This window comes from Anomaloglossus baeobatrachus, chromosome 8, assembly GCF_048569485.1.
Source record: "Anomaloglossus baeobatrachus isolate aAnoBae1 chromosome 8, aAnoBae1.hap1, whole genome shotgun sequence".
In the NCBI taxonomy this organism is placed as follows: Eukaryota; Metazoa; Chordata; class Amphibia; order Anura; family Aromobatidae; genus Anomaloglossus; species Anomaloglossus baeobatrachus.
The window spans coordinates 150,805,707-150,829,591 of NC_134360.1; the positions used below are offsets into that span (position 1 = coordinate 150,805,707).

At 43.2% G+C, this 23,885-nt stretch overlaps 1 protein-coding gene across 1 annotated transcript in view; it reads left to right on the top strand.

Moving 5' to 3' along the window:
- CFH (complement factor H) overlaps nt 1-8,074 on the top strand; it is a 1,163,637-nt gene extending 1,155,563 nt beyond the window's left edge. Inside the window, exons 24-25 of the mRNA XM_075322035.1 lie at nt 5,138-5,326; nt 7,803-8,074. Coding sequence (XP_075178150.1) covers nt 5,138-5,326; nt 7,803-7,819 — 206 coding nt within the window. The 3' untranslated portion in view covers nt 7,820-8,074. The remainder of the gene's footprint in view (nt 1-5,137; nt 5,327-7,802) is intronic.
- Nucleotides 8,075-23,885: the final 15,811 nt, after the last annotated feature.

The following is a 23,885-nucleotide window of genomic DNA, read 5'->3' on the forward strand; positions in this document are numbered from 1 at the left end:
ATAATGTTTGCAGGCACAATACCACCTACATAATATACGTTATAGATTACAATGCATGCAATCTTCACTACGTTGGATGCACATCCTGCAAGCTGAAAATGTTTTTCCGAACAAATAGCAAGCTACATGTCTAAAGCCTGCTTTACAAGTTGCAATTTTGCATACGATATCGTATGCGATTTGCAACGCCCCCATCGTATGTGCGGCACGTTCAATTTGTTGAACGTGCCGCACAAACGATTAACCCCCGTCACAAGTACTTACCCGTCCATACGACCTCGCTGTGGGCGGCGAACGTCCACTTCCTGGAGTAGGAGGGACGTTCGGCGTCACATCGACGTCACGCGGCAGCCGGCCAATAGAAGCGGAGGGGCGGAGATGAGCGGGACGTAAACATCCCGCCCACCTCCTTCCTTCCGCATTGTCAGCCGGGAGCTGCAGGACACAGGTATGTATGCTTCCTCGGGAACATTGAACAACCTGCCGTTCAATTTTAGAGAAAGGTACGATGTGTATGCGATGAACGGATTTTCATTAAATCGCCGTCGCACGTACCTGTCACACCCTGCAATGTACCTTACAATGCCGGATGTGCGTCACTTACGACGTGACCCCGATGACACATTGTAAGATATATTGCAGCGTGTAAAGCGAGCTTAAAATTCTTCTAGATACTCAACCACTAGCAAAAAAACTCACCTTATCTGATGCATCTAAACATTTTCTGGAATTACACCGTTGAGATGTCTCCCACATGAAAATTACAGGCATTGAGAAGATACAAGCCCAGCAGAAGTGGTAATTGGCTGGCCAAGCTCAGGGTGAGGAAGCCATATGGAATTTAAAGTTGAATACATGCTCTCCACAGTGTCTCAGATATAAAACTAACGTGAATGGCTCGGGCGGGGAGGTGGGGCTAAAACAATGCTCTCCGATGTAGTGTGACAAAAAAGACCTGCCCTCCCTCTCCTCATAAATGTTCTGTTTATGGAGAGATGAACTGCCCCTTCATTAACTGTCCATAATGCTCGTTACTAGAGTTGAGTTTGTCTGAGCATCAGAACACTGTGGCACAAGTAATGATTAGTGATGAGCAGTGTTTGAATCGAACTGTTCGCCAATCTCAAGTTCAACCTGTTTTTGGCGATGTTCGAGTCGTTCGACGAACGCGAACACTTAGCTTCTAGTTCGACAGTTTGAGGTTATGTTCGATAACGGTTCGATCACCAAAAGCCTAACTGGCTTTTCACAGTAATACTGTCATTCAATGTTAATACAGTGGAACCTTGGTTAACGAGAACAATCTGTTCTGGGAGTGTGCTTGTTAACCAAGTTACTCGTTTAGCAAAGCAAGATTTCCCACAGGAAATCATTGCAATGCAGACAATTCCTTCCACAACTTGTTCAATGTCCCATCCTGTTCCCCTATTGTGCTATTCCACACATGTACAAACACACACAAACATAAACAAACATACACGCACACACATATTATGCTCACCTTACCTTCTGTTCCATCGCTGGCCTCCTAGGACTTGCAGTTCCCCGGTACAAGATGTGTATCGGGTAACCATAGCGACCGATCCCGGAACTTCCGCTGCCAGAGCGCTGACGTCAAAGGCAGGAGCCTCTTGCCTGTGATTGGCCAGCGCGCTGCCTTTGAGTACCGTCTTGGGAATCTTCTGTGAGGTTGTTCTCCAGCAAGTTAAGTTTACCCTACTGGGATTTAATTCTTACAGGTCCACTTTAATGCAGTTGGTCATCTGCACTGGGTAACGGATTTTTGACAGCTACCTGTGTAATCCCTCTCACCCATTAGAGTGCATCTGAGGGGAGCATTTTTTACAATTACTCTGTATGGGGATTTCCCCTATGACCAACTAATATATTTAATACTAATCAGCATATTGACTATGCACCTAGTGTGATTGAATAATCCTGACTTCAGCACTAACCACACTTTCTGGGCTTAAGGTCAACTATTGACACACAGGCAGTTCTAGGGCCTACTAGGGATAGCCGACGAGGAGCGGGGGCGCCCGAAACATTATGGTGTTTACCTCCGCTGCCAGGAAGGTGAAGGACTAGGGATCTATGACCTGGCCATTTTTTAACATCTTAGTTGATATTACAATTTCTATCAAAAAGAACCTCACTGGGCTATCCTTAATTTCCCTAGTCTGATATCCCTTTAGAGTATATCTAGCTCTGCACGACTGGATGTGTGTTCACTGACCGATATAGCTACATACAATGAGATATAGCTTGAACTTATAATTTTAATGTTTATAAATAAAAATTGTTTTTAGAGTAATCAGTTTTCGGTCTATTAACAGTTGAATTCTCTAATTCTTATTAAAATTGGTGTGTAATAGGTTTATTTCGTACTTGGCATAGTGATGTTAGTTAGTTACCAGACGGCCTTAGACGTTTAATTTCCTGTTTTTGCATGCGTAACACTGTGAGCTAAGTGTACACAATAAACACGCCCGTGGCCGTACCTGTGTGGAACCTGCCAGTCTGCTACTGTCATCTGTGACTCCATAGCCATTTACTTAGACCAAAGCAAAGATCCCAGCAGAGCTAAATCCCCCGTCTCATATATATATAAAATGTATTTTTTTAGAGGGGATTTGTCACCATGTTTTTTTACGCCTAGTCTGAGCTGAACCCATTGCTTATAAATGGCCTGACTAGTTTCAACTTTTTTTTTTTTCTTTTTAATGTATAAAAAGAGCTGTAGATACCAAATTGACTGCATTATAGCCAATGTGCCTTTCTGCTTTCTTTTGCATCTTCAAAGCTTTCAAATTTAATATAGAAACACAACTCAAAAACAAGTGTGAACAAATCCTTACACAGGAGCTCTCTGTTAGCTGAGACTTGCTATCTTTTTTCTGTGCAGATTAGTGTGCTCTTTGTATGCTGATACCTATCTGGTGCTTTATTAATTTTTGACTGTTGCATGACTGATGTGGAGTGTTTCATGTGATGAATTTTTGCATCATTATTAGCAATGCCTTTATTGTCTGATTTAGGTGCTGCAAACAGTCTTTACTATTGCTACGGACCACTGTAGCAATCACTTGGGATGACACGCTATCTCTGAGGTTATATTCCCTTGATGATTTTTTGATACTGTGTATTTTCGCTGTGTAACAATGACTTACAAAGCAAAGAGCAAAGAGTTCCAGCAAAGAGGATGGGATTTATAGAAATCTCCAGATGTCCCATCCGCTGGAAACTGCTTAAAGGCTTCCTTTTAAGGTTTCCATGCCTCCCAGCTATCGGACTGTTGGACTGCTGTACCGCTGTGTCCCGCAATCTGACAGTCTGGAAATCCTGCAGCTAGATCACTGAAGTTCACACTGGGGGGGGCTTCCCATGCTGTTCTCTGTGATATCAGTTGAACCCGCTGCCGGACTGTTGGATTGCGAGACACAGCACCATAGCACTCTGTCAATCCAGTAGCGGATTCAACTGAGTTCCCTGAGAGCCCCCAAGTGTGAACTCTAGTGACCTTACTGCTGTGCCGCCATGTCCTGTAATCTGGCAGTCCAGTAAACCGGAAGTGGTGACATGACTGACATCACTGCTTTTCCCAGCCAGGTCACCCACTGCCCTTAGTGCATCCCAGAAGCTGCTGTGATCAGTTGCATTTTCTATCACTGCAGTTTCTGGATGTAGCAGAGTTGGGATTGTCGTGGGAGGTCGTCTGGATTACTTAAGATCTGGGTTTTTAGAGTTAATAAATTGGTTAAAGAAGGGGTTTTATTTCTTTAAATAAAGGATTTTTGTGTTTGTCTTTTTTTTTCTTTTTACTTATGGGGTTGGTAATGGGGGGAGTTTTGTAGACACCTCTCCATTATCAACCCAGGGCTTAATGGCAGCTGTGATTTTTATAAAAATGGCAACAAAAAGAGGAAAATATCCTGCAAAAATTAAGTATTACTTACTTAATACAGCTGTGATTTTTGACAAATCACAACTGACATCAACCTCATATATTACCCAGATTGCAACTGCACTGCGGCAATTGGATTCAAGATAAAGCACCACAATTAGCACATCTAATAGATGTGCCAATTGTGGGGAGGCTGCTGGCAACAATATTTAGCAGCCAACAGCTAAAGTTGTGGGGGAGCCTCTATTTGTGATAAGAGATGAGCACACCCGTGGTTTGGATTTTGAGCCAAACACGAACTTTAAAAAAACAGGGTTTGAGTTCGGAGTTCAGATGCTTAAGTGTGAACTTAACTCGCATGAGCAATGCTGTGCTCAGGTACGCTTGATGCTCAACCTCAGTGCGAGCCGTTCAAACACTGCAAGCGGCTCGCACTGGGCTAACAGCGTGATTTGATGTAGTGTGCAACATAAACAAAAAAAATTCAAAAAGCTCACACATCTCCCAGAAATGATCTGCTTATGGCTGGCTGTATGTGGGAGGAGACTCAAACTGCAAATCAGTGATTCGGAAACTCTTCGGGCCAAGTTCGGACACGTGGAGGTTTGGTTCGTTTGCTGCCAAAGTTTTGCTCATCTTTTTTTGTGATAACCAGCCAAGACAAAGCACCCAACTGGGGGCTGCTACCAAAAGCTGTCTCCTTTATGTGCACTGGTTATCAAAAATAAGCGGAGAACCACAGGTGGTCAAAGTCATGTAATCCTCTAACATCGTTCCCAAAAGCATCCTGTGTTTCAAAGATGCATCAAAGCATCTTCCCCATGCTGTTCCCATTCAATTTCAGCACTTTTCCATCCACTTCAACATTTTTACAGCCCTGGAAGAAAATTATTCGAGTTTAGCATTGACTTACATTAGATCCGTTATTTGTGACAAATACACAATTAGTACGAAATATTCAAGATAATATTAATTCATAATAATATAATTCAAGATAATAATCTGAACCTGAATATATTAGTATTCACCCATCACTAGTTGTTACTAACATCTGGTGAGAAATTCATGTCAATAGCATCTTTAGAAATATATTTACTTATGTTTTCAATACTTATTTCATCTGATGTATAATAAAATCAACAGAACTTATAAGCAAATTATCAAATTTTACAGTTATGCTGATGTATATGACAGTTATTATGTGGATCTCATATTTACCATTTGATTTCATAGCGCCATGCCGTATGAATCAAGATGCTCTGGATACAAACTCCTTAGAATTGGATGAAGTTCATAATAATGAAGTTTACTATGGGGACGAGGAAACAATTACATTTAAATGTAAAAAAGGATTTAGTCATCCTGATCGTCAACCAACGGGAACATGTTCTAAAGGAGAACTCAAGTATCCGAAATGTATAGGTAAAGAAAATGGAAAATAAATTGTAAATTGAAAAAAAAAATCTGAGACTATAGTTGAAACAAGATATTTAAATACACTATCTAAAAAGACACATATCCATGTTTTTCTCACTATCTCACATGAAATCAGAATAAACCTTTCTTGTTTAAGTCAATTAAGAACCAAAATTATTTATATTTGCCGAATGCCAGAATAATGAGAGAATGCTTTAAGGCATTTTTAAAACTTTCTACAAAGTCAAAAGTTTCCATACATTTCATTAGTATTTGGTGCCATTACCCTTAACCTGTATGACTTGGGTCAAACACTTTGGATTTCCTCCCACAAGCTTCTCACAAAAGTTGGTTGGAATTTGGGCCCATTCCCCCTGACAGAACTGGTATAACTGAACTAGAAATTGCACCCAAGAATGATCCAGACTTGTGCAAGTCCCCAATTCTCTTCCTGAGATCTTGGCTGATTTCTTTTGGCTTTCCCATGATGTTACACAAAGAAGCAGTGTGTTTCAGGTGTGCATTAAAATACATCCATAGGTGTGTCTCCAATTAACTCAGATGTTGCCAATAAACCTTTCAGAAGCTTCCAAAGACATGACATCACCATATGATCTGTCCCATATTTTTTACAGGCATAGTGCTCTTAGTGTATGTAAAGTTTTGACTTTGCAGGAAGAAATAAAAATGTCTTAAAACATTCTCTATCTCATTATTCTGGCATTTAGCTAATGTAAATAATTTTGGTTCTTAATTGACCTAAAACGGGAGAGGTTAATTCTGATTTCATGTCAGATAGTGAAAAAAACATGCATTTGTGTCTTTTTGGATAGTGTATGTAAACTTCAGGTTTCAACTGTATATAAATTCTGAATACTTGATAATATTATGTAATCCCTCTATAGTAGAGTACATGGGGTATCTGAACCAGTAGATGCTGAATTTGAACACCCAAAGGCTGCTATGTTGTTAGAAATCATAATAGCTTTAAAATGGATCTCTCACTGGATTTTGGCACTCTATCTGAAAGCAGCATGATATAGAGACAGAGATCTTGATTCCAGCAATGTTCCACTTACTTTACTGGTTGTTGCAGTTTTGATTAAAATCTGTTTTATCTGTGCCAGATCTACAAGTTCTATGAATGTTGTGATCTATATAACCCCATTCACACCACTGTCTGGCAGCTTTATGTACACTATGCATTGGCAGAAAGCTGCTAATCAGTGCTTAGAGAGTGTGGATAAACAGAGCTCATGAATACAGAGGACTACATGGCAGCAGATTTACTAGTCCTGTAGTGCTAACAGAAAAGTGATTTAACAAGTATCAAAACGACAGAAAGCAATCCAGTAAGGGAAACATCACTAGAATTAGAGCATCTACATTATATTATTCTCAGACTAGATAGCAAAAACCTGGTGACAGATTTGCTTAAATAGGTGTGAAATTAGGCTGTAGCTGTTGACTTTTACTAGAAGTCATTTGTAAATTGCTGTAACCAGTTTTTGAGAAAAAGAATTACATTTTGTGAAAAAATTGGTAACTTTTTTCTCTTCTCAAATTTATTAAAAACTCCCAGTATAACAGCTAGAATCAGAGAAAACTCAGATCCACGGTACCAAACCCCTAAGATGCTGTGATCAATAGAAGTTCTACATTCTTATGGCTACATCAGAATACGACTTTGGTGCAACAGTAAAAGCTCATTAAAACAGATCAATCGCGTTTACCATCAATGGATTGGGAAATGTTTTGTTGAAAAATCCTGGGTCCTGGCATTCATGTGAATGTTACTTTGACATACCTAATTACCAATGATAGCTCTATTTGACAAGAGTCTTAATTATAGTGGATTCATTCAGCAGGATATTGTACCCTGTTATATTAGCCTGGCCTTTAAATTCACAGATCGTAATCCTGTGTTGTACCCGTTAAATTTGCTAAATTGTTGGAAGTTCCCATTTCACAATTAATAAATCTTAAACGTGTTGTCTAATGAAAAGAATTTATATCACCTATCTGAGGGAAAGATGATACCTCTTTGTTCTTTGGTTTAGGACCTGATGGTCAGAACATGGAAATTCTGCCACTCCATTCATTCTCCATGGAGATGCCAAGTGTAGTGATCTGCAGCCCCATAGAGAGTAAATGGAGTGGTGGCCAAGCAAGTGCACTGCCGTCCCATCCTATGATTCTGCAGAACAGTGTGGGTTCCAGTGGTCCGGCCCCTTCTGAGCAATAATCGCTTGTTTTATGCGGACAACCCCTTAAAAGGATCTTCTTCTAAAATCTAGCTGGCCATTACTATATTATAGCTTCAGAGGTCTTATGGAGTCTGTTCTTGAATGAGTTAGAGCCATTTGAGTGGTATAAGGGGCCTATTGCATGTCTTTAAGTTTTATCTTTAGTTTATATTCTTCTATATTTAAAGTGACATCACACACAGATCAGTAACTCTGTTCTATTTCTCAATTTTCAGGAGAATCATCAGTGTGATTACAGTGACAACACGCAGGATGTTACATTATACGGGAAAAGACAACATATATACAGAACCAGCCTTTTCTCTACATGTATCCACCTGATTTAAATATTGATCACCCACTGTGTATTGTTATAGTGACTCCTGTGTAAGAAATAAAAGAATAACTAAATAAAACTGTCTTATATATCTACTTTTTAATAATAACGGACTTACCTGCTCTTTGTTGATTGGTTCAAAATAAAATAAACACTAATCTTAATCTTTTCCCATTATGAAATTGTACATCATGGCGATGACTGACAGTATTTTCATAATGACATCTCATTGGTGCTGGTATTGTACCCACACAATTATCAACATGAGCTCAGCTATAACACCCAGCCCTGACCCTGCTGCGACAGCCGGGATCCGAAACCGCGCAAAGCTGCTTCCAATTACAGATGAGCCGTTCATTTGAGATTTGAATTTGCCTACTTTACTGAAATTCCTCCAAAATTTTTACTTGCAACAATTAAATGAGGGGAAAATGCATAATTAAAAAACCTCTAATTGTCAGGAAAATGCAAGTAAAACACTGAGTTACCTTTAAAGTCAAGTAAACACATTTTGCATAATGATGAGTGGATTAATTCGCAGAGGATCCATTTCCTGAAACCAAAGTTTCATGTGCATTTGAGCTATCTACAATAAAATTAGGAGTTTGCCATTAAAAAAACAAAACAAATACCCAGCACCATTTCACATATGCTTCACACTCCGTGATAGGGCTAATGGCATCTAGCGCAGTATAGGGTTCCCAGGATGCCCCGCAGCAATCCAATCACATCATTTAGTACAGCCAATCAGGGTGACTATCACAGACAGCATAAAACATAGGGGCTTGCCTAAGAATACCTTTTTATGCCTGTGGTGTATACATGCTCAGAGCACTCAGCATGAGGATAGAAAAAAGTTTAAGGGCTACTTTGCAGGCTGCGACATCGCAAGCTGATGCTGCGATGTCGAGCGCAATAGTCCCCGCCCCCCGTCGCAGCTGCGACATCTTGTGATTGCTGGCGTAGCAAACATTATCGTTACTCCAGCTTCACATGCACTCACCTGTCCTGCGACGTCGCTCTGGCCGGCGACCCGCCTCCTTACTAAGGGGGTGGGTCGTGTGGCGTCACAGCGACGTCACACGGCAGGCGGCCAATAGCAGCGGAGGGGCGTAGATAAGCAGGATGTAAACATCCCGCCCACCTCCGTCCTTCCGCATTGCAGCCGGGACGCAGGTAGATGTTCCTCGCTCCTGCGGCTTCACACACAGCGATGTGTGCTGCCGCAGGAACGAGGAACTACATCGTACCTGTCGCTGCACCGGCATTATGGAAATGTCGAACCCTACACCGATGATACGATAACGACGCTTTTGCGCTCGTTAATCGTATCAAAAAGGATTTGCACACTACGATATCGTCTGCGACGCCGGATGTGCGTCACTTTCGATTTGACCCCACCGACATCGCACCTGCGATGTCGTAGTGTGCAAAGTACCCCTAAGTCTTGTAAGTTCAAGGAACAAATATCCAGTGTCCTGATCCTATTTCGAGATAAAATTGTGATTTTATTGTTAATCCATTAAAAATATTTACAAATTGCAAAAATCAAATAAATGAAGGTAAGACCTCCATGAAACCTACGCATTTTAAACGTCAAATGTTCTTAATCCTGGTATACAAATTCATATACTGAGTTGCAATTTATATGTTTAAGTGCCCCAACATAATTTCCCTCTGAGATTTTATCCATTCGGACTCATATATTTGAAACATAAATCCAGACAGCTTCCCCATTATAAGGAGCACATTCCCGATCCTCTAATAAAAATGTGGCAACGGGTGTTCTATGGCATAAAAAATAAATTTGCAGCGATGTTGACCACTCCCGTGACAATCATAGTTACTTTGCAGAATGAGTAAACGGAAATTACCTAAAGTTGGTGCTTTTCCAAGGAAAATTTGAATGTCATTTAAAAATAAAAAAATAAAAAAACATAAAACGAAACATTTTCCTCTCTCCCTTTTTCCCCTTTCTTTTTCAATAACCTATATTATTTTTTGATATTCTAAACCCATGGGGACTTGTGTATTTAAAATTCAAGTCCTGAAAGCTTCCCCACTTTGCAGAGTGCATTCTCGATCTCCTCCATGAATGTGGATAGGTACAAGTGCTTCTCAATAAATTAGAATGTTATCAAAAAGTTAATTTATTTGTTATTCAATACAAAAAATGAAACCCATATATGATAGTCATTACAAACAGAGTGATCTATTTCAAGTGTTTATTTTTGTTAATGTTGGTGTTAATGATTTACAGCCAATGAAAACCCCAAAAATTAGAAAATTAAACAAATTGACATAAAACACCTGCAACGGCTTCCTAAGCATTTAAAATTGTCCCTTAGTCTGGTTCAGTAAGACTGCTGACTTGACAGATGTCCAGAAGGCAGTCATTGACACACACTACAAGGAGGGTAAGCCACAAAAGTTCATTGCTAAATAAGCTAGATGTTCACAGAGTGCTATATCCAAGCATATTAATGGAAAGTTGAGTGGAAGAAAAAAGTGTGGTAGAAAAAGGTGCAGAAGCAACCAGGATAATGCAGCCTTGAAAGGATTGTTAAGAAAAGGCCATTCAACAATTTGGGGGAATTTCACAAGGAGTGGACTGCTACTGAGATCAGTGCTTCAAGAGCCACCACACACAGACGTATCCAGGACATGGGCTGCAACTATCGCATTCCTTGTGTCAAGTCTCTCATGACCAATAGACAACGCCAGAAGCATCTTATCAAGGAGAAAAAGAACTGGACTGTTGCTCAGTGGTCTAAGGTGTTTTCAGATGAAAGTAAATGTTGCATTTCATTTGAAATCAAGGTCCCAGATTCTGGAGGAAGAGTGGAGAGGGCACAATCCAAGCTGCTTGAGGTCTAGTGTGAAGTTTCCATGATCAGTGATGGTTCGGGGAGCCATGTCATCTGCTGGTGTAGGTTCCCTGTGTGTTATCAAGACCAATATCAGCGCAGCCGTCTACCAGGAACTTTTAGAGCACTTCATGCTTCTCTCTGCCGACAAGCTTTTTGGAGATGGAAGTTTCATTTTCTGGCATGGTTTGGCACTTGTCTACACTGCCAAAAGTACCAATACCTGGTTTAATAACCACAGTATCACTGGGCTCGATTGGCCAGCAAACTCTCCTGACCTAAACCCCAGAGAGAATGTATGGAGTATTGTGAAGAGGAAGATGAGACACCAGACCCAATAATACAGAGGAGTTGAAGGCTGCTATTTAAGCAATAATAAATAAATATAAGCCTAAAATTAGAAGATTTGACCAGAAAGTTTCTATCAAACCATAACCTACTGGGATATACCAATACAATTACAACCAAATTATCCCAATAACAACTATGCAATAATTAAAAAGGTTTTTATTGATGGCAATTTAAAATACACAATACACACAGACATTGTTTAAAATAAATAAAATAAATGAACCTGAAGGCAGGGAGAGCAGGTCATACACCATTAATGATAAAGTATATGCAATAAAAAATATGCAATAGAAAATCACTGCAGATTAAAGTATTTAGTCAGTCACAATATATAAACATTAGAGCGGTGATGCAAATTACAATATCCTCATATTGGTGAAATACCTAATATAACCGCATCCAAAAATTGCCCCACTGACAGTTTACTGACATAAATATACCAGACCTGCTGTCATAATGGTAGTGTGACACAGCTCCCCGCCACACACTCCAAAATAGTGTGTGGCGGGGGAGCCGTGTCACACTACCATTATGATAGCAGGTCTGGTATATTTATGTCAGTAAACTAATGTCAGTGGGGCAATTTTTGGATGCGGTTATATTAGGTATTTCACCAATATGAGGATATTGTAATTTGCATCACCGCTCTAATGTTTATATACTGTATAGTGACTGACTATAATACTTTAATCTGCAGTGATTTTCTATTGCATATTTTTTATTGCATATACTTTATCATTAATTGTGTATGGCCTGCTGTCCCTGCCTTCAGGTTCATTTATTTTATTTATTTTAAACAATGCCTGGGTCTATTGTGTATTTTAACTTGCCATCAATAAAAACCTTTTTAATTTTTTGCATAGCTGTTATTGGGATAATTTGGTTGTAATTGCTATATAAGCAACTTGGGCTTCCATAACACCTCAGCACACCTCAGCAGTGCCACAGGCTGATCAGCCTCCATGTCACGCTGCATTGATTCAATAGTTCATGCAAAAGGAGCCCCGACCAAGTATTGAGGCATTTACTGTACAGAATTTTCAGTAGGCCAACATTTTTGAGTTAAAATTATTTTTTCAGTTGGTTTTATATAATTTAATTTTCTGTAATAATGACATTTGAGTTTTTATTGGCTGTAAACCATAATCATCAATATTAACAGAAATAAACACTTGAAATAGATCCCTCTGTTTGTAATTAATCTACAGTATACAATATATGTTTGTTTCACTTTTGTATTGAACAGCTGAAATAAATTAACTTTTTGATGATATTCTAATTTATTGAGAAGCCCTTCTGTGTTCTATTTTGTATGTAATTCAATTTAAGTTGCGGTTATGTGATGAAATAATATTTCTATATGCATTTGAGATGTTGTGACTAGAGAGCTCTGTATTATCATAGAAATGTTCTCTAATTCTAGATTAAGTTCCTTGAAGTCAATCATATGTATTTCAGATTGTACTCTGTATACTTGATAATATAAACCACAATCAGAACTGCAATTTAAAAACCCTTAGGAATATTTTAACACCATTGCAATCTTGAAATGATTGCATCTTTTTAGGGATGTGTGAACATGTCTTTTATGGATGTTGACCACACCTGTAACAATTTTTGTATCAGAATGTATAGGTTCAAGGTAAGGGAATTGTCGTGTATACTAGAAAATAATGTTTCCATTTTTACAATAAAATTTTAAAATATTTTATTAGATATCCTTAAAAAATCACCATCTCAGACTTGAATATGTGAAGATAAAATTATCAATACAAATTAATAAATAAATTAGGATCAAAAATAGAGCTATAGTAGCACTACTTAAGTAAAAGATAAAGTAGTAGACAGGTGCAATTACCGTATTTTTCGCTTTATAAGACGCACCTAATTATAAGACGCACCCCCAAATTTGGTGAAGGAATAGAGAATTTTTTAATAAATGGGGTCCGTCTTATAATGCCAGTGTCCGTCTAACAAATCATATAGGGTATATGTCCCTCATAGCCCCTCATCCTAAAATTAGCCCCCTTAATCTGGATATGGCCACCTTATATTGAACACGTCCCCCAGTGATGCCACATTTCCCCTATGGCTGGCACACATCCTCTATGGCAGGCAGACAGGGCCACTGTGGCAGGCAGACAGGGCCACTGTGGCAGGCAGACAGGGCCACTGTGGCAGGCAGACAGGGCCACTGTGGCAGGCAGACAGGGCCACTGTGGCAAGCAGACAGGCCCACTGTGGCAGGCAGACAGGGCCACTGTGGCAGGCAGACAGGGCCACTGTGGCAGGCAGACAGGGCCACTGTGGCAGGCAGACAGGGCCACTGTGGCAAGCAGACAGGCCCACTGTGGCAGGCAGACAGGGCCACTGTGGCAGGCAGACAGGGCCACTGTGGCAGGCAGACAGGGCCACTGTGGCAGGCAGACAGGCCCATTGTGGCAGGCAGACAGGGCCACTGTAGCAGGCAGACAGGCCCACTGTGGCAGGCAGACAGGGCCACTGTAGCAGGCAGACAGGGCCACTGTGGCAGGCAGACAGGGCCACTGTGGCAAGCAGACAGGGCCACTGTGGCAAGCAGACAGGCCCACTGTGGCAGGCAAACAGGCCCATTGTGGCAGGCAGACAGGGCCACTGTGGCAGGCAGACAGGGCCACTGTGGCAGGCAGACAGGGCCACTATGGCAGGCAGACAGGCCCACTGTGGCAGGCAGACAGGGCCACTGTGGCAGGCAGACAGGGCCACTGTGGCAGGCAGACAGGGCCACTGTGGCAGGCAGACAGGCCCACTGTGGCAGGCAGACAGGGCCACTGTAGCAAGCAGACAGGGCCACTGTGGCAGGCAGACAGGGCCACTGTAGCAGGCAGACAGGGCCACTGTGGCAGGCAGACAGGGCCACTGTGGCAGGCAGACAGGGCCACTGTGGCAGGCAGACAGGCCCACTGTGGCAGGCAGACAGGCCCATTGTGGCAGGCAGAAAGGGCCACTGTGGCAGGCAGACAGGGCCACTGTGGCAGGCAGACAGGGCCACTATGGCAGGCAGACAGGCCCACTGTGGCAGGCAGACAGGGCCACTGTAGCAGGCAGACAGGGCCACTATGGCAGGCAGACAGGGCCACTGTGGCAGGCAGACAGGGCCACTGTGGCAGGAAGACAGGGCCACTGTGGCAGGCACACATCACCCTCTGTTACATATCGCCCCCATGTTGTTGCTTTTAGTATAATAAACTCTTTACATTCTGCAGCACTGTCCTGTCTTGTGTGTCCCTCCTCGGGGTTGAACTCCTCCTGTCTCCTGCACTTCCTACTTCCTAGTTCTAGTGCAGGTCATGTGATCTGGACAGCAGAGAGAGATATCTCTGCATGCCTAATCACAGCCAGCAGGAGGGAGACCGGGCAGACACTGGAGGAGGTGAGTAAAGAGTTTATTTTACTATGGGCAGCACGGGAGGCCATATCTAACACAGGGGGAGGGGGGATCCTGTGCAATCAAAGGTAAGCACAGGCAGATAATATGCACAGCTCCTCCAGCCCATCAGCGTGATGCAGTTTCAGCACCATGCTTCTGATGGACAGCGGCTGTGCATATTATATGAGCGGGAGCAGGAGATCAAATGCTGCCGCTCCCAGCCCCAAGCAGTCCCCAGCACCGCTCCAGAGCTGCCCGCACCTCCACTGGACTCTGTGTGTGTGTATGTGTGTGTGTGTATATATATATATATATATATATATATATATATATATATATATATATATATATACACAGTTAGGTCCAGAAATATTTGGACAGTGACACAATTTTCGCGAGTTGGGCTCTGCATGCCACCACATTGGATTTGAAATGAAATCTCTACAACAGAATTCAAGTGCAGATTGTAACGTTTAATTTGAAGGTTTGAACAAAAATATCTGATAGAAATTGTAGGAATTGTACACATTTCTTTACAAACACTCCACATTTTAGGAGGTCAAAAGTAATTGGACAAATAAACCAAACCCAAAAAAAATATTTTTAATTTCAATATTTTGTTGCGAATCCTTTGGAGGCAATCACTGCCTTAAGTCTGGAACCCATGGACATCACCAAACGCTGGGTTTCCTCCTTCTTAATGCTTTGCCAGGCCTTTACAGCCGCAGCCTTCAGGTCTTGCTTGTTTGTGGGTCTTTCCGTCTTAAGTCTGGATTTGAGCAAGTGAAATGCATGCTCAATTGGGTTAAGATCTGGTGATTGACTTGGCCATTGCAGAATGTTCCACTTTTTTGCACTCATGAACTCCTGGGTAGCTTTGGCTGTATGCTTGGGGTCATTGTCCATCTGTACTATGAAGCGCCGTCCGATCAACTTTGCGGCATTTGGCTGAATCTGGGCTGAAAGTATATCCCAGTACACTTCAGAATTCATCCGGCTACTCTTGTCTGCTGTTATGTCATCAATAAACACAAGTGACCCAGTGCCATTGAAAGCCATGCATGCCCATGCCATCACGTTGCCTCCACCATGTTTTACAGAGGATGTGGTGTGCCTTGGATCATGTGCCGTTCCCTTTCTTCTCCAAACTTTTTTCTTCCCATCATTCTGGTACAGGTTGATCTTTGTCTCATCTGTCCATAGAATACTTTTCCAGAACTGAGCTGGCTTCATGAGGTGTTTTTCAGCAAATTTAACTCTGGCCTGTCTATTTTTGGAATTGATGAATGGTTTGCATCTAGATGTGAACCCTTTGTATTTACTTTCATGGAGTCTTCTCTTTACTGTTGACTTAGAGACAGATACACCTAATTCACTGAGAGTGTTCTGGACTTCAGTTGATGTTGTGAACGGGTTCTTCTTCACCAAAGAAAGTATGCGGCGATCATCCACCACTGTTGTCTTCTGTGGACGCCCAGGCCTTTTTGAGTTCCCAAGCTCACCAGTCAATTCCTTTTTTCTCAGAATGTACCCGACTGTTGATTTTGCTACTCCAAGCATGTCTGCTATCTCTCTGATGGATTTTTTCTTTTTTTCAGCCTCAGGATGTTCTGCTTCACCTCAATTGAGAGTTCCTTAGACCGCATGTTGTCTGGTCACAGCAACAGCTTCCAAATGCAAAACCACACACCTGTAATCAACCCCAGACCTTTTAACTACTTCATTGATTACAGGTTAACGAGGGAGATGCCTTCAGAGTTAATTGCAGCCCTTAGAGTCCCTTGTCCAATTACACATCTAGATGTGAACCCTTTGTATTTACTTTCATGGAGTCTTCTCTTTACTGTTGACTTAGAGACAGATACACCTAATTCACTGAGAGTGTTCTGGACTTCAGTTGATGTTGTGAACGGGTTCTTCTTCACCAAAGAAAGTATGCGGCGATCATCCACCACTGTTGTCTTCTGTGGACGCCCAGGCCTTTTTGAGTTCCCAAGCTCACCAGTCAATTCCTTTTTTCTCAGAATGTACCCGACTGTTGATTTTGCTACTCCAAGCATGTCTGCTATCTCTCTGATGGATTTTTTCTTTTTTTCAGCCTCAGGATGTTCTGCTTCACCTCAATTGAGAGTTCCTTAGACCGCATGTTGTCTGGTCACAGCAACAGCTTCCAAATGCAAAACCACACACCTGTAATCAACCCCAGACCTTTTAACTACTTCATTGATTACAGGTTAACGAGGGAGATGCCTTCAGAGTTAATTGCAGCCCTTAGAGTCCCTTGTCCAATTACTTTTGGTCCCTTGAAAAAGAGGAGGCTATGCATTACAGAGCTATGATTCCTAAACCCTTTCTCCGATTTGGATGTGAAAACTCTCATATTGCAGCTGGGAGTGTGCACTTTCAGCCCATATTATATACATAATTGTTTTTCTGAACATGTTTTTGTAAACAGCTAAAATAACAAAAATTGTGTCACTGTCCAAATATTTCTTGACCTAACTGTATATACATACACCCCCCCTCCCGTATATTCGGATTATAAGACGCACCCCCTACTTTACCCCAAAATTTGGGGGAACAAAAGTGCGTCTTATAAAGCGAAAAATACGGTACTTATTAGGAGAAGTGATATAGTATAAAAATACTATACAAGAATGGAATAGGAGATAAGTAATCCTGTATAAGTAATATGATTACATATATGATATGATATAGTAATTAGAGATGAGCAAACCGGTCCCGGTTCGGCTCGAGGTCGGTTCGCCGAACGGAGGTCCCGTTCAAGTTCGGTTCGTCGAACGTTCGACGAACCGAACTCGAACCGCATAGGAAACAATGGCAGGCATTCACAAACACATAAAAACACATAGAAAACACCCTCAAAGGTGTCCAAAAGGTGACAAACAACTCACAACACAACACAAACACATGAGAAAGTGACAAGGACATATACTCATGTGAAAACAAAAGAGCAGGACAAGGAAAAAGAGGAGGAGACACAGATATAGGCATGGCACGCCCTTCTAAAATCATGTAAAACACCGCAAGGTGACTCCAAGCGGAGTCTTCCTTTTTTCCAAAAATTGGGCCACACACACACCCACCCATTCAGTGGCAGCAGTTGTGCCCCAGTTGTACAATTCACAGCTAGGTTTGCATCAAGCACATTCAAAAATACGCCATACTTAACCGTCCCCAGGATGACACCGGGGTAGGTAGCAAAGTCTTTCCTGATCCCAGCTCTGTTCATCTTGGCTCCTTTTAAAAAACACAGCAAGCAAGGGTTACTCCAAGCGGAGTCTCCCTTTTTTCCAAAAAATGGGCCCCACACACACCCACCCCTTCAGTGGCAGCAGTTGTGCCCCAGTTGTACACTTCACAGCTAGATTTGCATCAAGCACATTCAAAAATACGCCATAATTAACCGTCCCCAGGATGACACCTGGGTAGGTAGCAAAGTCTTTCCTGATCCCAGCTCTGTTCATCTTGGCTCCTTTTAAAAAACACAGCAAGCAAGGGTTACTCCAAGCGGAGTCTCCCTTTTTTCCTAAAATGGGGCCCCACACACACCCACCCCTTCAGTGGCAGCAGTTGTGCCCCAATTGTACACTTCACAGCTAGATTTGCATCAAGCACATTCAAAAATACGCCATAATTAACCGTCCCCAGGATGACACCAGGGTAGGTAGCAAAGTCTTTCCTGATCCCAGCTCTGTTCATCTTGGCTCCTTTTAAAAAACACAGCAAGCAAGGGTTACTCCAAGCGGAGTCTCCCTTTTTTCCAAAAATTGGGCCACACAGACACCCACCCCTTCAGTGGCAGCAGTTGTGCCCTAGTTGCAAACAGGATGTTTTGATTTGCATCAAGCACATTCCAAATCCACAAGCATTTACTCTCCCCAGGATGACACAGGGGTAGTAAATTCCTTCTGGATCCATGACTTGTTCATTTTGATGAACGTCAGTCTGTCCACATTGTCACTGGACAGACGCGTGCGCTTATCTGTCAGCACACACCCAGCAGCACTGAAGACACGTTCAGAGACAACGCTGGCAGCTGGACACGACAAAATCTCCAAGGCGTAACTGGAGAGCTCTGGCCATTTTTCTAGATTTGAAGCCCAAAAGGAGCAAGGCTCCATTTGCAAAGTCATGGCATCGATGTTCATTTGGAGATACTCCTGTATCATCCTCTCCAGCCGTTGACTATGTGTCAGACTTGTTGTCTCTGGTGGCCTTGCAAAAGAGGGTCTAAAAAATTATGAAAAGATTCCATAAAATTGCTGTTACCAGCACCAGATACGGTCCTACTGGTACGGGTAGACTGTTGAAGATGACGAGACCGTCCCATGTTTGGCAAGTTACAACTGGGAGAATCACTCCCTGCACCTGCACGGTTGTTTGGTGGAAAAGCCGAGCTAAGATCGAGTAACAGCTTCTGCTGATACTCCTGCATACGTGCGTCCCTTTCTATGGCTGGAATTATGTCACAAAATTTGGACTTGTACCGGGGATCTAATACTGTGGCAAGCCAGTAGTCATCATCACTTCTAATTTTGACAATACGAGGGTCATGTTGGAGGTAGTGCAACAAGAAGGCACTCATGTGTCTTGCGCAGCCATGCGGACCAAGTCCACGCTGTGTTTGTGGCATAGAGGTGCTAACCGTTCTTTCTTCCTCTGACATCTCCCCCCAATCTCTTTCAACTGAAATTTGACCAAGGTCTCCCTCATCTGCTGAGTCTTCCATGTCCATGGACAGTTCGTCCTCCATTTCTTCATGTTCTCCTGCACCTTCCTCAACATTTAGCCTGTACTATGCGCCCTTGTTGATCCCTGTCCCCCATGGTCCCATGCCTGGCGCCTTGGTGATGATGAACGTCTGGACCTTGGTGATGTTGTGTCTTGCACATATGAATCCTCCTGTAGTTCCTCCCCTTCCTGTTGTCCCACCCCCTGACTCCGAATAGTGTTTAGCGTGTGCTCCAGCATGTAAATGACTGGAATCGTCATGCTGATAATGGCATTTTCCGCGCTAAACATATTCGTCGCCATGTTGAAACTGTGCAGAAGGGTGCATAGGTCCTTGATCTGAGACCACTCCATCAGGGTGATCTGCCCCACCTCTGCATCTCGTTGGCCCAGGCTATACGTCATGACGTATTGCACCAGGGCTCGGCGGTGCTGCCACAGTCGCTGTAACATGTGGAGAGTTGAATTCCAGCGTGTCGCCACATCGCATTTCAGGCGATGAACCGGCAGGCCGAAAGACTTCTGGAGCGATGCAAGTCGCTCAGCTGCGGCGCTTGAACGGCGGAAGTGAGCAGACAGTTTTCGTGCCCTGTTCAGAAGGCCATCTAGGCCGGGATAGTGTGTTAAAAATTGCTGGACGACAAGGTTCAACACGTGAGCCATACAAGGTACGTGTGTCACCTTGCCCAGGCAAAGGGCCGCACCCAGTTTTGCAGCATTGTCGCACACGGCCTTACCAGGCTGCAGGTTGAGTGGAGACAACCATTTATTAAACTCGGACCGCAGAGCTGACCACAACTCCTCAGCTGTGTGACTCTTATTCCCAAGACATGTCAAGCTAAAGACCGCCTGATGCCGTTGCGCTCTGCTGCCAGCATAGTAATGAGGGGTGCGTGATTCCTTCTGTGCAGTGAGAACACTGGTGGCCTGACCAGGCAGGCTTAGGGCGGAGGTGGAGGACCCAGATGAGGTGGAGGATGCAGAAGCAGTGGCGGAACTTGGACAGACAGAGGATTGACACACAAGTCGTGGGGACGGCAAGACTTGTGCAGCAGACCCTTCACCATCTATCACCATAGTTACCCAGTGCCCAGTCAGCGACATGTAACGTCCCTGTCCATGCTTACTGGTCCAAGTATCGGTGGTGAAATGCACCCGTTCACACACAGAGTTTCTCAAGGAAGCGGTGATGTTGTGTGCGACATGCTGGTGTAGCGCGGGCACACCTTTCTTAGAGAAGTAGTGGCGACTAGGCATCTGGTACTGGGGCACAGCGACAGACATAAGGTCTCTAAAATCCTGTGTGTCCACTAGGCGGAAAGGCAGCATTTCGGTAGCCAACAGCTTACAGAGGGATAGAGTCAACCTCTTAGCTTTGTCATGGGTCGCAGGAAGTGGCCTTTTATTTGACCACATCTGAGGGACAGAGATCTGGCTGCTGTGTGTAGACGGTGTTGAGTAGGGTGTCCCTGGAAAAATGCAGGTTTGTGAGGAAAGTGCAGGCGGAGACATGATGTTGCCTTCATCCAACGTTGGTGCTATCGATGTCTGAGAGAGCTGTACACACTCACTTGTTTCCCCTTCCAAACCAACTGACGACCTACCAAGCAAACTGCCTGTTGCGGTTACAGTGGTGGACGTTGTGGGTGGAAAAACAGGTGTGACAGCTGTCCCCACAGTCCTAGAAGATGACGAGCGCGTGGATGCACTGGAAGGGGCAGGCGGTGGATGGTTCGCTCCGCTAGGCCACATTGCAGCACGGTGAGCTTCCCACCGGGACATATGATATTTATTCATTTGACGATTCATGGAAGAAGTTGTCAAACTGCTGAGGTTCTGACCTCTACTAAGAGAACCATGACAAATTTTACAGATCACATCATTTGGGCGATCTTTTTCTATGTCAAAAAAGGACCAGGCTAGGCAAGGCTTAGAGGCCATGCGACCTGTTGATCCACCCCGAATAATGCTCAGAGGCAAAGTGGTGGCTGAGGATGCAGTTGTAGACGTGCTACCAGTACTCCGACTGTGTCCAGGAAGGCGCAAGGTAACTTCGTCATCAGTTGCATCCTCCTCCACCACCTCTGTTGACCTCCTCGAGTAACTGACTGTGGGTTGAAAGTAGGTGGGATCTAGAACTTCATCATCAATTGTTGTGTTTGCACTCCCCTCCCCCTCAGACCGAGCCTCTTCTTGCCCTGACCGAATATTTAAGTTGTCATCCCAATCGGGTATCTGCGTCTTATCTTCATCAGTATGTTCCTCATTGTCTATAACCACAGGTGTTACAGTTTGTGACAAAGGGTCAACATTATGCTCAGAAACTTGGTCCTCACGGCCTGAATCAGAGTCAGAAAGGTTCTGGGCATCACTGCAGACCATTTCCTGTTCTATACTCACTGTAGCTTGGGAGCAGACCTCTGATTCCCAGGCTATAGTGTGACTGAACAGCTCTGCAGACTCAGCCATCTCAGTTCCACCATACTGTGCAGGGCTGATGGAGACTTCAGAGCTGGGAGAAAGCAAGTTTGATTGGGATGACAACTCAGAGGACTGGTGTTTTTTGGATGCGGTACTTGAAGTGGCTGAGAGGGCACTTGTTGGGCCACTTGAGATCCATTCAAGCATTTTCCTTTTTTGGCCATCATCTACCTTTGTTCCTGTTGTTCACGTCCGTAAAAAAGGGAGCACATCGGATTGTCCACGGTAAGTAGTAGACATCTTACTTTTGCTGGTAGATGGTCTATCTTCAGCAGATGATAATGGAGCTTTGCCACCTTCCCCACGGACAAATCCTTTTTTTCCTTTTCCACCACGCCTCTTCCCCTTTCCACCAGCATCTGTCATTTTGCCACTCATGTTGATTGCGACAAGATTGTGCACTGAAAATGTGGTAGTAAAAATTGAGAGGTGGTGTAGATTGCAGTGGTGGTCTAGCTTTATTAACAGCAGAATAATAAAGAATAAATATCCCTGACAATGCAACTACGGCCCTTAAACTGGCAGCATCAATTGCTAGTATAATGGCTTAGTTATAATGAGTTGGAGTGTGAAATGCAGGTAGAGGTGCTGCAAATGTCTTTGCACTAGTGTGACTAGACAAAAGTCCAATAGCCACGTTTAGGATGCCACTAGGAACACTGAGTGTTTGCTAGTATAATGGCTTAGTTATAATAAGTTGGAGTGTGCAATGCAGGTAGAGGTGCTGCAAATGTCTTTGCACTAGTGTGACTAGACAAAAGTCCAATAGCCACGTTTAGGATGCCACTAGGTACACTGAGTGTTTGCTAGTATAATGGCTTAGTTATAATGAGTTGGAGTGTGCAATGCAGGCAGAGGTGCTGCAAATATCTTTGCACTAGTGGGACTATAGCAAAGTCCAATAGCCACGTTTAGGATGCCACTAGGTACACTGAGTGTTTGCTAGTATAATGGCTTAGTTATAATGAGTTGGAGTGTGCAATGCAGGCAGAGGTGCTGCAAATATCTTTGCACTAGTGGGACTATAGCAAATTCCAATAGCCACGTTTAGGATGCCAGTAGGTACACTGAGTGTTTGCTATTATAATGGCTTAGTTATAATGAGTTGGAGTGTGCAATGCAGGCAGAGGTGCTGCAAATGTCTTTGCACTAGTGTGACTAGACAAAAGTCCAATAGCCACGTTTAGGATGCCACTAGGTACACTGAGTGTTTGCTAGTATAATGGCTTAATTATAATGAGTTGGAGTGTGCAATGCAGGCAGAGGTGCTGCAAATGTCTTTGCACTAGTGTGACTAGACAAAAGTCCAAAAGCCACGTTTATGATGCCATTAGGTACACTGAGTGTTTGCTAGTATAATGGCTTAGTTATAATGAGTTGGAGTGTGCAATGCAGGCAGAGGTGCTGCAAATATCTTTGCACTAGTGGGACTATAGCAAAGTCCAATAGCCACGTTTAGGATGCCACTTGGTACACTGAGTGTTTGCTAGTATAATGGCTTAGTTATAATGACTTGGAGTGTGCAATGCAGGCAGAGGTGCTGCAAATATCTTTGCACTAGTGGGACTATAGCAAAGTCCAATAGCCACGTTTAGGATGCCACTAGGTACACTGAGTGTTTGCTAGTATAATGGCTTAGTTATAATGAGTTGGAGTGTGCAATGCAGGCAGAGGTGCTGCAAATGTCTTTGCACTAGTGTGACTAGACAAAAGTCCAATAGCCACGTTTAGGATGCCACTAGGTACACTGAGTGTTTGCTAGTATAATGGCTTAGTTATAATGAGTTGGAGTGTGCAATGCAGGCAGAGGTGCTGCAAATATCTTTGCACTAGTGGGACTATAGCAAAGTCCAATAGCCACGTTTAGGATGCCACTAGGTACACAGAGTGTTTGCTAGTATATTGGCTTAGTTATATTGAGTTGGAGTGTGCAATGCAGGCAGCGGTGCTGCAAATGTCTTTGCACTAGTGTGACAAGACAAAAGTCCAATAGCCACGTTTAGGATGCCACTAGGTACACTGAGTGTTTGCTAGTATAATGGCTTAGTTATAATGAGTTGGAGTGTGCAATGCAGGCAGAGGTGCTGCAAATGTCTTTGCACTAGTGTGACTAGACAAA